At 32.1% G+C, this 14,113-nt stretch overlaps 1 protein-coding gene, 1 long non-coding RNA gene and 1 other non-coding gene across 6 annotated transcripts; 1 reads left to right on the forward strand and 2 right to left on the reverse strand.

Moving 5' to 3' along the window:
- Positions 1-308: 308 nt before the first annotated feature.
- LOC125860811 (uncharacterized) lies at positions 309-3,105 on the reverse strand. 2 transcript variants are annotated; one of them, XM_049540833.1, is made up of 5 exons: positions 2,995-3,105; positions 1,677-1,752; positions 1,147-1,596; positions 1,007-1,065; positions 309-843 (listed from the first exon to the last, which is right to left on the reverse strand). In XM_049540833.1, the coding sequence occupies exons 2-5, from the start codon at positions 1,717-1,719 to the stop codon at positions 613-615; spliced, it is 783 nt and encodes a 260-aa protein (XP_049396790.1). In that variant the 5' UTR covers positions 1,720-1,752; positions 2,995-3,105; the 3' UTR covers positions 309-612. The 2 variants fall into 2 exon arrangements, with proteins under 2 accessions (XP_049396790.1, XP_049396792.1); XM_049540835.1 differs by having other exon boundaries at positions 310-843; positions 1,677-1,758; positions 2,994-3,010.
- Positions 3,106-4,348: 1,243 nt separating this feature from the next.
- TRNAL-CAA (transfer RNA leucine (anticodon CAA)) lies at positions 4,349-4,432 on the forward strand. The gene has a single exon. It is a non-coding gene; the product is annotated as a tRNA-Leu (tRNA).
- A 1,821-nt stretch (positions 4,433-6,253) lies between these two features.
- LOC125859970 (uncharacterized) lies at positions 6,254-11,043 on the reverse strand. Of its 3 annotated transcripts, XR_007445800.1 has the most exons (5): positions 10,973-11,043; positions 10,634-10,722; positions 8,658-8,734; positions 7,068-7,521; positions 6,254-6,377 (listed from the first exon to the last, which is right to left on the reverse strand). It is a non-coding gene; the product is annotated as an uncharacterized LOC125859970 (long non-coding RNA). The 3 variants fall into 3 exon arrangements; XR_007445799.1 differs by lacking the exon at positions 6,254-6,377 and having other exon boundaries at positions 6,547-7,521; XR_007445801.1 differs by lacking the exon at positions 6,254-6,377 and having other exon boundaries at positions 6,547-7,521; positions 10,634-10,732; positions 10,973-11,025.
- Positions 11,044-14,113: the final 3,070 nt, after the last annotated feature.

Raw genomic sequence — 14,113 nt, forward strand, 5'->3', positions numbered from 1 at the left:
ACAAATAAGTCAACATTAATAGCAGATCTAATTTCGCGATAAAAGAGCTCTGTTTCCAAACAAATTCATATACATATAGTACAATGCTCCCTGCAGACTTTTTACCAATATTTCCCACAACTAAAATAACCAATACCAGGATCAGAACATTGATTTGAAGCTTCCTTAAAACATGAGAATTAAACATGCTTCAGCTTGACAACATGCTTAACAAATCAATTGAAGATAAAAAAAATGTCAACATTACAAAATTTAGATCAAAGTTACTCCTCTTGGTGCAATATTTTATACAACCTTGTAGACAACGAGCATAGTAGTAATAAAGAAACAAAGGCAAAAAAGTCAAAACAAGAGAAGGTGTAAATGACTACTCCAGCAATTCATAAACATCTGAAACAGGAAATTAAGTTTTACAATAGGAGGAACAGAATCCAAAACATCAGTTAATATGACGAAAATGTAAAATCATGTGAGACGGAAGGAGCTAGTCTGCCTTTTTGCCGCAAAGCCAGAAAGAACTAAGCAAGTTCAACAGTCATTTAGCCAACTAATTGATGACCACCAGAAATGAATTAGGGTGCTTGGGGATCATGCATCTCAAAGAATACATCATCAATACTTTTGTCGATCGGGTGTTCCAGTCAAGGTGAAACATGGATCGCTGACATCTTTCCAGCTCATATATGATAGCTTTGGTGATATTGGAGATCCCAGAGAAGGTGAAGAGTCTCCAGAAGTTCCCTTTTTTTCACATTTAGGAACCTGATCACACATCAGCAGTTCTGGCATCTCCTCTACCTCAAAGTGCTTCTTCACAGGGGTCTCTAGCTGGTACGTCAAAGACTGATTCACAAATAAACCAACAGAAAAAAGGTTCAGAAGGAACTCTAATTTCACAGAATCATAAGACTACATGATTTAAGATAACTAGGACCATGAAAAAATAACTGATAAAAGCTATGGGGATCAAACAAATTATTAAAGAAGTAGCCGAAATCGTACTCACCATTGACTTCATTGAGAGTTTAGACACGCGTGGAGATGCTAGTTGCTGCACAGGGATATCTGTCATATGAAATCAGATTATCAACTGCTTCATAAAACAACAAAAAGACATAGTTTGCTCAATTGCAACTTTTTTATTACCATTCTCTAGTCCAACTTCCTTCAGAAAAAAGTCCATGTCGATCACCTTCCTCTGTGCTTTGATGCACTTCTTATGATCATGCAGAAATTGTTCTTCAGCTATAGAAGTTGGAATATTTGCTGCTGCAGCAGCACTCAATTTCTTATCAAGTCCCTTCTTGGACCCCTGCTTTGCTGATGGCTTGCTCGAGTTTGTAAGATCAGTGAGAGCTTTCCTACCACCCTTGTCAGGTACTTTAGCAAGGTTATCTTTTGTCCCAGCAATAAATTTGTTTTTGGTGGCATTAAGTTCTTTCCCGATGGAAATAACACTCGCAGAGTTTTTCTTTGATGCCTGCAGAGAAGAAGGCTTTGCTGAGTTAGAGATGTCATTAAGTGCTTTTCTTCCACCAAGTCCTCCTCCTTTCTTCAGGGCTTTGGAAGTATCATTCTTTCCAAACAAAGAAGCACCTGTGAAAAATAAATTTTAGTGAACCAACTGAAGTATATCATAGCATTATACTCTAAGGTTGATGTAATGAGGTTTGTACCATCAAAATGTATATTGATATTCTGATCCTGAAGCATAGCCATGTCTTTGTGTCCCAACAGAATTTGAAGAAGATCCTGCACCATGTAAATGAGGTTATAATATGAAATGAGAGCAAGACATGATTGATCACATACAGAAAGTACAAGCAACAACAACAAACAATTGAGTGATGTAAGCATCAAAGAATTTTATGTTACATTTCAATTCAGTGCGTATAGATTTATATTCTCTATTCAATCACTTAGAATAACATCTGCAGTGGTAGCACGAAACAGATTTAGCAAAGATCAAAAAAGCTAGTAATAGCTTTTCAAGATAATCAGATCAAATTCTGCCCAATAAAGGGCATATGGAAAAAGAAAGATTCTCTGTAATGTGATACCACCTATCAATGCTGCCATCTTCAAAGACGGCAACTAAATATAGACAGTTACTACATTACTGAAGACATAGTCTTTTGCCTAACATACCAGGTCATCTAGTTTAGCAACAAAGAAATGAACATTATATACAAAAACCAAAGCTTAAACAACATGACTTTATAAGAAGCAATGTGAATAAACTCTATATTCACTGCAACCATGTAAGAACCATTTGCTTTGCAGTAATAGCAAGAAACATAACTATCAATCCCGGAAAGAGGTAAAAAAAGATGCCCAAATATAACGCCAAACAGGGAGTCGTTTGGCCATAACATTTTATCCACTTTTTTCCATTTGCCATCTAAAATTCCAAATACAACTTCAAACAACCAAAATCCTGTTGTCTCTTTTTACACTTCCAAACAACCAAATATTATTGGCAAAAACTATAACCAAACATAACTCCAACAACAACCCAAATACAGAAGCAGTATTTGGGGAGGGCAAGTTTACGCAGACTTAATCCTACTTAACTAAATGATTCCGAGACATTGTCTGTTATTCAATTTTTGCTAACATTGCAGTACAAAAGATGCCTTTTTTTTAACATTCTTGTTTGTAAAGGGGAAAATATCACTGCTAGAGTTGCTGGGTTATGGTTATGATCTTACTTAAGTACCTAGGGTTTCTATCAAGATCAGATCGCAACAATTCCCTTTAATCTATCAAAGAAAAACCCTAGAATAACTCCATATGAAGAACAAAAAATTGAGATTAAAAACTATTTTCAACTTAAACCCTAAAATTGAAGAAACCCCAATTGACAAATGTACAAGATTCGAGAATTGAACATAGTTCCATAGCAGTTAGACGAAAATAATTACTACTAATTTTTCTCAGCGATTAAATCTCAGCGAAAAGATGATAGATAACAGAAGAACAGAAAAAACTCACAAAATAGAGAAATTTACAGTCTCTTCAGAGAATTTGCACACAAGATTATCAAGCTTTCTTCTCAGTATGTTGATGATTTCTCAAAATTATTTTGGTGTTTTTCGTCAGAGGTTTGGAGTTGAAGAACAGGCGGAAGTAAATATAGAGGGACGATCTTCCCAACGGTCATATTTCTCCCCCTTTTACTAAATTACCCTGCTTTTACATGGTAATTACAAGAATGGTAATTAGGCGATGTTCGGTATTCCCAACTAGGTGTGTGGACGTTGGGGATATTTGCTTCAAGATTTTCTAAGTTTGATAGCAGTAATTCGATAATCGATAATTAAAAATAGATACGCTGCATGTAATTTGATAATTATGTATTGAAGAGTAAGATATTTTGAGAAAATAGTTTTTTTTAAAAAAATATTTAACACGTTAACTTTTAGAGAAATTACATATCATCTACTCATTCTCAAACTTTAAAATAATGAGTTTTTGGGCGTAGGTCAATCAAGACATCCAAATCACTTGTTAATGTTACTCATCATACATATAGTAAACAATTCATTAAAAGGGGTGGACATTTGATATTCGATCCGATTTTTAAAGTTCAATATTAAAAATAGCAAACGAATATCTCAATGATAGAAAAAACGATGTTGACGATGACGTGTGTGCTATACTGCTATTCCCTTTTATTAGTGAGTAATGTATAAATATACATGTGACTATGAAAAGTAGATACTAAATCTGATTAAAGTTTGATATTACTAATTCGATAATCGATAATTAAAAGTAGATAAGTTGTATGTAATTCAATAATTATGTATTGAAGAGTAAGATATTTTAAGAACGTAGTTTTTCTTATATTTTACGTGTTAACTTTTAGAGAAATTACATATAGAGGTTAGATACTCATTCTCAAACTCTAACATCATGAGCTTTTTGGTGTAAGTCAATCAATACATCCAAATCACTCGTTAATGTTACTCATCATATATATGGTAAACAATTCATTAAAAAGGGTGGACATTTGATATTCGATTTGATTTTTAAAGTTCAATTTTGATGATTCAATATTAAAAATAGCTAACGAATATCTCAATGATAAGAAAAGTGATGTTAACGATGATGTGTGTGCTATTTCAATTTGCTTTTAAGATCCCTTTCTTTAAAGTTCCACAAACTTATAAATTGTAATGAATCAATTTTGCAACTACTTTGATATATTTAATTTGGATTTGGACCTTCTCCATAGTTGTTCATTCCAATTGTTTACATTTCCTCAAGAGTTTGGGAAAATTGCCGTAAGCAAGGTCCTTTTTTTTTTATATAACCTGTTCAAAATGTAGAAAATTGTTATCATCAAGTCAGGATGGCCGAGTGGTCTAAGGCGCCAGACTCAAGTTCTGGTCTTCGTAAGAGGGCGTGGGTTCAAATCCCACTTCTGACATTTTATTTTTTTCATTTCCATGTCATAGTTTATATGATTGGCAAATATCATGTTTATATGAAACCAAAAATGAGTTTGTAAGAGTTTTGGGTATTGATCAAGATTAGTGGAATGAGTATGGATCCTTCAAGCATACGGGAATTTATCAAGCATATGAATTTCTAATTCTAAATAAACATGTTCGAAAATATTATAATATATAAACAATCTAAGTGAAACGAGTCTGAAATCCACTAAGCATATTATAGATATACAAACAAGCTGAGGTGAAACATATCCATCAAGCATATAGGTCGTCTTTAATTCTAAGAACTTGGCTGCTTTGCGTTTAGACATTACTAATAGTTGCCTTTCAATTCATTTCATGGAAGCACTCACACTAAATTGATAAATTTTGGCATTCTTAATGAATATCTAAAATACTTTATCATCGAAGGCTGTAGAAATATCGTAAGTGACCTTCCATCTTTATTCAAAAGTTTTGAATTTGAGTTTTCGTACATAATAAAGTTATTTTTTTATAGAAAGTGTTTTACCTCCTAAAATGAATTTACCTGGCATAAATCTATATTAATCAAGCTTCAAAATGGATAATAGAAATTGGGTTGGAGACAAAAAAAGTAAATTATTGCACTAATATATACACAAACTGATATGTTAAGTTATGCTGCAATCTAAATTTATACACATAGGTTTGTTGTATGAAGTTTTTTTATTATTATTTTGACGTTGTTTAATTGATTTTGTGCGTATAATCTGTATAAGCTGAACATATTTCAATACACCATTTTTATACACATGATGTATAATATCATACTCAAATGGTAGAAAAACATTGTGTATATCACATAAATTGAAGCATTCGTATGTGATATTCGTATTAGGGAGGAAAGAGATATTCGTATTATTCTAATTTGAATAAAATTTTTTTCTGAAAATAAGCACATATTTTCTAATATTAAATTGATAATGACGAGTAATTATATTTAATGCCAAATATGCTTGATTTTCAGGAGAAAAGAGGTTGTGTTTCTAAGAAATAGGATATTGATTTCACCTCTTTACTTAATTGGCCGTGTAGTGCCAATATTTGTAAACTTTAACCGCTCGTTTGGTAGAGTGCAGTATTAATAAAAACTAGAGGGGCAATGGCCTGTGCTCAAGCACGGACTCAATATTTTTACAATAAACGCATAAAGATACACAATTATAAATGTTTGTACCTATATTGATACAAAAGTATGTCGAATTAACAAAAACTTAAGTTTACACCAAAGAAACACCTTCACATAGACAGTATACCGATCCAAAACAAAATAACATCATTAATAAGCTATTTATCTAATACTCGATCTTCAACTCAGGTTATCCGTAAATTGAACTGTTTTGACCGTCTGTTATACCTGCCAACTCAACCACAAGTTTTTTTTGGTGCCTCCTCCAGTTTGAAAGTTGTAGCCTATAGGTAGAGCTTTAAGATGTGTATTGTTTTCCACCTTCAAAATTTCTTATTTTTGTAGTTGTCGCGCATTGAGTTCTACACAACCAGAAACACAAGTCACATGTACACACGAAAGCAATATATTTAGAAGACAAAACTCAATCTTTTTCTCTCCTTCAATATAGGTTACTACACCTGACGTAGAATTTTCAATAAATCAAAATCAAATTTACCTTCAAGGAGATGACAAAAAGTTAAGACATTTTTTAATCTAAATCATACACCAAGAAAATTGAAACTGACATAAAATATTCTGAATATCCAACATACAATTTTTATTTCTAATAAAAAAGGGACAATGAAATAGACAACTATACATGTTGCTCATGTTCAACACGTTTACGCATTTGGCCTTTGGACTTTCAAAGATGGATGATCTCCGTCAAAAAAAAAAAACTTATATTTTTCCGTAACCAAAAGTCACAAAAATAAGAAAGTTACTTCCTGCAATTAGACAACATAATAACAATCTTAACTATAAGGAAAGAAAATCTAAATTACATTACATTATATATTTAGTGTTCATGTCTCGCAAAAATAATAGTTTTATTAAAACTTTAATCTCAAGCATAGTCATTTAAGCTAAGCAGTACGAAATTTATTTGGCCAGCTGCACGCTGAAACCCTCAACAGAGAAGTAAGAAATTTCCATAATCCTCTTTTTCTCCTTAGTAGTTAAGTTATGCATACAATAACAAATTCAAAGCCAGTAGGTCTCCTATTATGTTCATGCCTACTATGTTCCGTGAAATAGCTGAATAAAGAATCTCTTGATATGTAGAGGGAAAAAATATCATACTTTACTTTAAAATTTTCCAATCAACACTCTGTGAGCAAATTTAGTCAGCTAGATGTACGGCTGAGGAGAACAACTAAAGTATCAAACGTATCATTAAAGGGTGCAACAATCAAATTGCTCTCTTTTCGTGTGCCTGAGATTACATCACCAGTTATAATGTAATGTATGGCAGAGCACCTGAAAAGATTTCAAGATATTGCTAGAATAAAAAATCTAAGTGTCATGATGGCTAAAAGAGAATTAAAATAAAGGATGCAAATTGATTATATGCCGGTGACTAAAAATGGAAGGGAATTAAGTAAGATTATAGCACATTGATGATGAATGAAAACAACCTCAAGAATTGGTATATCAATGACTCTGTCAGGACCATACTTATGCAAGAGTCCTTTAAAGACCTGCCAATAGAAAGGAGAAACAACTTCACTACTGCATAGCGCGCACGATATTAAATTCATCAATGAGTGCAAAAGTAACAATTCTAACTTGTAAGCACCATGATATTTCCAGAATCGTTCAAAAAGGTAATTAAGCACAGTAAGAAACAAACCATTTCAATATTATCCCGTTGTTGAAGTACATGTAAGGCAACAATTCATATCAATTTGGCACATACAATTCTATTTTTTGGATTTTTTTCCAATTTTAAATTAGGAGAACAAGTTTTTTGGAAGAGAATAATCCAAAAGGAGGTTGATATAGTCTAGCTCAGCATATCATCTTTCCTAATTCATTCTTCCTGGTTCCTAACAATCGATCCCCACTATCGAGTGAGACTGCATAATTCACCTGAGAAGTTGAAAGCCCAATATTAATGGCAGGCCCGACTTTCCTAACTACTGAGTGTTGGGTGCAAAGGTACCTCTATGTTATGTTGCTTGGACTCTTAAAGGTCCTGATACAGGTGCCACAATATTTTTGGAGAGCCTGAGCAACATAGCCTCTATGAGTAACATGATTCTGTATCGACAGCTAATCCTAATGCAATAATTAGGAATAGTACCTTATGAGGAGCGTTAGTGATGGAATCTCTATTAGAATTGTTTGATTCCACATCTTGTAATATTCTCACCTCATTCTTCTTCGTCTTCATCTCTCTGTGTGTGTTTTTTTCTCTCAACTCTCTGGTTTTGCCTGGATCTTGTATATGAACAGATTATCAAGGCTCTTGTGGTCTGCAAAATGAGGTTTGAGTAACATTTTCTCAACTACTGCATAGAAACTGAGAAGAAAGCATCACATTGTCACAAATATGATATTTTTTTAGTAGGTCCATAATACCTCATATAGCTCAAATGCTCTAAAATAATCAAACTACTAAGTTTGTCCTCACTTTTTTGCTCTATCCGCACTCATGTTAAAAGCTAATAAGCTCTTGCAACAATACTAATGCTTAGTCAAGTTAGTAAGTGTTTTGGGAGGTAGAAAAAAAGAATGTCAAAGACAACCAACAAATAGGAATCCGTCAAATTTTCAAGCAAGTAGCAACCACACACATTCACAATATTCTGTCCTCACTTTTTTGCGCGCTCTATCCGCACTCATGTTAAAAGCTAATAAGCTCTTGCAATAATACTAATGCTTAGTCAAGTTAGTAAATATTTTGGGAGGTAGAAAAAAAGAATGTCAAAGACAACCAACAAATAGGAATCCGTCAAATTTTCAAGCAAGTAGCAACCACACACATTCACAATATTTTATAGAATTAACTTTCTAAAACATTAACCTAGTCATATCTACACAATATTCTGAACGATGGACTATACAAGTCAATTAATGTTGATTATTGTGATATTGCAGATCATCAATAGAAAACTCCTAGAAGATAAATAACTATAGATTAATTAGTTTCATTAACTAGTTAACCTTTTGAAATAATTTCTTAATTTTGCTTGAACCAACAGGGAAAAAACAGTAACGTATACCTGAGCAAGTGTTCAACTTCAAGAAGATGGTGGATAGCTATTTTGTGTTCCTACTTGTGTGCTGATAGTTCAACACCCTGCAGTCAAAAGTTACATATTGCATTAAGGATATTCAGATCAATTTGGTGCATGTAAAACTTATAACTTCTTCATGAGCAACTTCGACACATATATGATGCACCTTTGCTTCTCCACTCCCTGTTGAGTTGACCGTTAATAGGGAATCAATTGATTTTTTAGTATATCTCGATAAAAATTTTAATTTATATAACTCACTTCTATATAAATAACCAAGATGCTTAGAACATACATAACATATTCAATGTGGCTTACTTCTATAAAAATCATAAATAAAATATAAAGGAAAGCTTCGAACTGTACGTAATTAGTTCATATGATCAGCAAAATCCAGAAAAACTTGAAAAAAGAAACAAATTTGTACTCTTTTGCAGAAATAAGTTTTGTCTTTTGGAAACAATCTCTCTACCTCCACGATGTGGGGGTAAGGGTCTACGTACACTCTACCTCCTCAAACCCCACTTATGGGATTACACTGGGTATGTTGATGTTATGTTGTTGAAATAAGCACAAAAGAATGAACTCACACTAACAAAGCTAAGGCAGAAGATAACTCAAACTCTATTTTTCAAGAATCTTAAACCTCGATTCACAGCCTCGGGGGGATATAGTTATCTGATGCCTATGCTCGTGAGAGGTAGCAAGTACCCATAAAATTAGTCGAGGTCCATGCAGGCTAGCTCAAACACCACAATTATCAAAACAAACAAAAAAAATCTTAAACCTGGATAACCCCTTGTAGAATTTCTACATAATAAGCCTAAATCATTACCAGAATCCACTAAAACTTCCATAAAGATCAATTTTTTACGTTCATTCTGCAACTAAAAATCCCAAAAATGAAGAACCAGATCATTCACATTGACAAAAGTGGGGTAAAAAATAACTTGAGCTTTGTTATTCAAAACATCAACAACAATTTCTTTAATCCCATAATTGCCTTTTCTACAGATCCAGCACAAGCAGAACAACTCATATCATTAATGAATTCAAAATTCACCTAGATGTTTAAGTGCAAATGCCTAGCACTATTTTTTTTTAAAAGAAATTACTGAACAACCTTAGTGAAAATTTCAAATTCGCCATTGCATCCAATCCCCCATCCCATCCCTGGACTATCCTACACCAGCTACCTCTAAATCCTCACCTATCCATCCCATTGTGTTTTAATTTGCTGGATTACAATGCCCCCATCCCATCCCTTGACTATCCTATACAAAATGGAAAATCTCTTCTCCAAGGAGTTAGAGACAATAATCGACATAACTATGTCATCTTATATAGGGACAAAATGAATATAATCTCACCCTATGGTCTTCCAATCTATAGTAGACAAACAGTAAGTAAAGAGACATTATATAAATCCACCAACTATTCATTATTTTTGAAGTAATACAGTGAGTGAATCACATGTAAAAGAAATAAACTTAAGTTTATTACTTTTATTCATGAACATGTACAACTCTTGAGGCTTGTCTGTTTTGTTCTCTCAATTAGGTGCTTTAAGAAGCAAAGTCGTAGTACAATGAAGGCAGAGCTTTCAGATAAATGAATAAGATATATGTTAAAAATGGAGATTGTTTGCTAATTATATACCTAAACTTGCACTCTATGAAAAATAAATAACTTATCTTACACAGAATTCTTCATGTTAAAAGAAAGTCTCCCTTGTCATATAAGCACATTATAGTTTATGTTTATCTACATATACATATGTTAGTATTCAACATTATAATCCAACTGCATATACAACTGGAAAATTAAATCAACTAAAGAGGGAGATATACTGGACTTTCCACATAGGAGGAAGGGTTGTGAAAATAGGGCAACTCTAATAGCTAATCCTTCCACTTAAAAGTGTTTTCGAGAAAAAAAAATCAAAATTAAGTTCGATGTACCTGATAATGGTTAGATTTTTAGAATTAGGCTCAATGTTCCCTGCATCGCATCTTTTCAATTTCTTTCCTTTCCTTTGTTCTGCAAGTACCTGTAAATTCCTAAAATTGAAATACAAAGCTACAAATAGGGACAACGGAGAAGAAGAGGAGTAAACTGCAATAACAACATCCAATCAAGTTTAGATTCAGTGCATGCAACATTACCAAAACCTAAACACCAAAATTGATAAATAAAATAAAGTCGAAACTCATCGAATGAAAAAATCGACAAGACGAATCTAAAATCAAATGGCAAAACAAAAATGGGAAGAAGGAAGGAAAGGAAGAAGCAGTGCATACCCAAGAAGGTCTGCAGTTTAACTGAGAATTTCATATGAGTGCTTCCATTTTGCAGAACATTTTTTTGGGACAGAGAATGGATGGAAAGCAACAGGCATATATCATACATCATGGAGCTAGGACACGTGTTTCACCGATGAATATACACCATAGTTAGAAAGTAATGAGTCAAATTACCAAATTAACCCTATTGGTACAATTCACTTTACTTTTGGTACAACTTGTATATGCTGTGTTAGTCCCAACTCTTGTTGGCTTATAGATAGACAGAATAATGCATACATTAGTTTTGTGTATTAATAATATTTTATTCGGTATATTTTTTTGTGCTATGTATATAACTAATGCAAGTATTAATTATACACTCCATTGTGTATTACTAACACCATGGATTTCTAGGTATTAGCAATGTAAGAGAATTTAATGCATGTATTCACATGACTAAAGACTTAATTACTCCTCAAAATTTTTTTTACTTCTTTTTCACCATAATTGTGAAGGGTATCTTTATCAATAAATATTTTTTTCTAATACATGCTATTTTTAATACACCAAACAATGCATATAGAAAATAATTTATGTATAACTAATGCAAACATAACTAATATAATCATTATTAATACAAATATTACTAATACACCTTATTTAACATTATTTCTATACACTCTAAATGACTCTAAGCTAACTAATTTTGAATTAAAAAGATGTCAATTCTTAATTGGATTAATTATTTAGTGGATCTCTTTTAAAAAATAATTACTTATTTTAAATATACTCTTTAATTATTACCATTTATAGCAATATCTAACAATACTATGTATTTTATTATATTTATCTTTCTTTCTAGCCTTTTTTTTTTTTTTGTCTCTAGCCTTTTTAAATTTATCTCTCTTTTTCGCTCTTTATCCCTTTCCTTCTTTCTTTCTGTTATTCTTTCTCCATTTCTTTCTTTCTTTCTTTCTATACGTTATTCATTTCTTTCTTTATATACATTGTTCTTCTCCTTTCTTTCTTTCTTTCTTTATGCTGCTCTTTCTCCCTCTCTTTCTATTGTTCTTTCTCCCTTTATTTCTCTCTCTACTCTCTTTCGAATAGTAATCAATAATTCATAGACGGAATAAAATTTGTATCAATAATTAACTGGACAAGTAATCTTATCGTAACAAGTGAAGAGATATAATAAACTGCAAAATAAACTAAACTTGAATTAAAAATGTATTACACACATATTAAAGTTGAATTATATGAGAATTAAACATGAATGCAAAATATAGCATACGAAAGAGCATTCCATGATCTCTAAACTGAATAAAACTTGTATCAATAATGAATTAAACAAGTAATCAAATTGTAACAAATCAACCAATAAAATGCAAAATGAATCAAACTTGTATTAAAAGTGTATTACACTAGTATTAAAAAGTTGAATTAGAAAAGAGAATTAAGCATGGATAAAAAACATAACTAATGAAAGACTAGACAAAGGTCTGTAGAGTGAATTAAATTTGTATCAATAATGAATTAAACAAGTAATCTAATAGTAACAAATCAACCAAAAAAATGCAAAATAAATTTGCATCAAAATTGTATTACACAATATTAAAGTTGAATTAGAAGAGAGAATGAAGAATGAATGAAAAACGTAACTAATGAAATACAAGACAATGATCTATAAACTGAATTAAACTTATATTATTCATGAATAAAACATGTATTATATGTGTCTTATAAATTATTTTTGGTTTGTATCACTAAGAACGTGAGTGATGTTTGCAATATGTATTAAAATGTATTGTGCATGTATTATAAGTGTGTTACCTAAATTACTTTAGTTGATATCATTAAAAAGGGAGTGAAGTTTGCAATATGTATTATAAATGTAGGATGTATTATTCATGATTTTAATACAATCTTAATACAATTATGAAACATATCTAATACAACTTTAATACAAACGCGATATAGTTCCGTAAACTTCATCCTTTTCGAGCTTCAATCTAATATTTCTCCTAAAATCAATTCTAAACTTAACAAAACCCTCTTGAAATTGAGATATAAACTTCAAACGATATTTTCAATTATTCGTAGGAACAACCTATCCAAACTAATCGCAAACGAAAGAGCAGAAATTAATCTAATCGTAACAAATGAAGAAACATAATAAACTGCCAAATGAATTAAACTTGAATTAAAAATGTATTACACACATATTAAAATTGAATTAGAAGTGAATTAAACACGCATGCAAAATGTAGCAAACGAAAGAACATTCTGAGATTTGTAAACTGAATAAACTTGTATCAATAATGAATTAAACAAGTAATTTATTCATAACAAATCAACCAATAAACTTGTCACGACCCAGACCGTCGGGATTGGCACCCACACTAACCATCCGGTGGGAGAACCACTACTACAACCCAAACTAAGCAACTACACCAAAACTAAGGCAATTAAATTACGGAAGCAAGTTAATTAACTAAACAAATGCAGAATTAAATAACTAGAACTTGAAAGTCATTGTACCAAAACTTTACTAACGACAAGCCTAAGAACAAGGGGTGCAACCCTGAAAATAAACAACACCTTAACAAATAGTCTGAGCCCGAAAAAAGTGGACTTAAACAAGAGAGATCCATGGCAGCCCGAGAGAACTGACTCACCCTTGAATCTGGTTATTCTCATTAGTCACCTAGCTGAAGTCCTATCAATAGCCACCTGAAGATGTCATGTACTCAACAAAGAAAAAACAAGTATAGTATCAGTACACAACCACAGTGTACTGGTAGGATCACGCGGCTATCCTAATAAGTGAAACACATGCAAGTAACCACAACATTATAAACATGCATATACCGAACATATACAATATTAGTCATATATTCAGGATCAATATAGCATCCCACATACTCAATAATACACATTGGTTATCAATTTAAAGCAATATATAGTCTTTCAATAGCAATCATCATTAGATATGAACATAATCATCACAAGTAGATACACAACACAATTTAATGGTCCTCTCATGAAACCCAAACACAAACTGTTAGCATACCGGTTCGTGGTATTCGATCCAAAGTTAGTGTACCGGAACGTGACAGCCGATCCCATGTTTATGCCGAAACATGGCAATCGATC

This window comes from Solanum stenotomum, chromosome 3 (assembly GCF_019186545.1).
Source record: "Solanum stenotomum isolate F172 chromosome 3, ASM1918654v1, whole genome shotgun sequence".
NCBI classification, from domain to species: domain Eukaryota; kingdom Viridiplantae; phylum Streptophyta; class Magnoliopsida; order Solanales; family Solanaceae; genus Solanum; species Solanum stenotomum.

Excerpts from the sequence above, each read along its gene's own strand:
- LOC125860811 (XM_049540833.1), bottom strand. The coding sequence starts at position 1,719 with ATGGCTATGCTTCAGGATCAGAATATCAATATACATTTTGATG. Across the intron at positions 1,597-1,676 it reads TATCAATATACATTTTGATG|GTGCTTCTTTGTTTGGAAAG; the intron begins GTACAAACCTCA and ends TATTTTTCACAG. Across the intron at positions 844-1,006 it reads AACTCTCAATGAAGTCAATG|TCTTTGACGTACCAGCTAGA; the intron begins GTGAGTACGATT and ends TTTGTGAATCAG.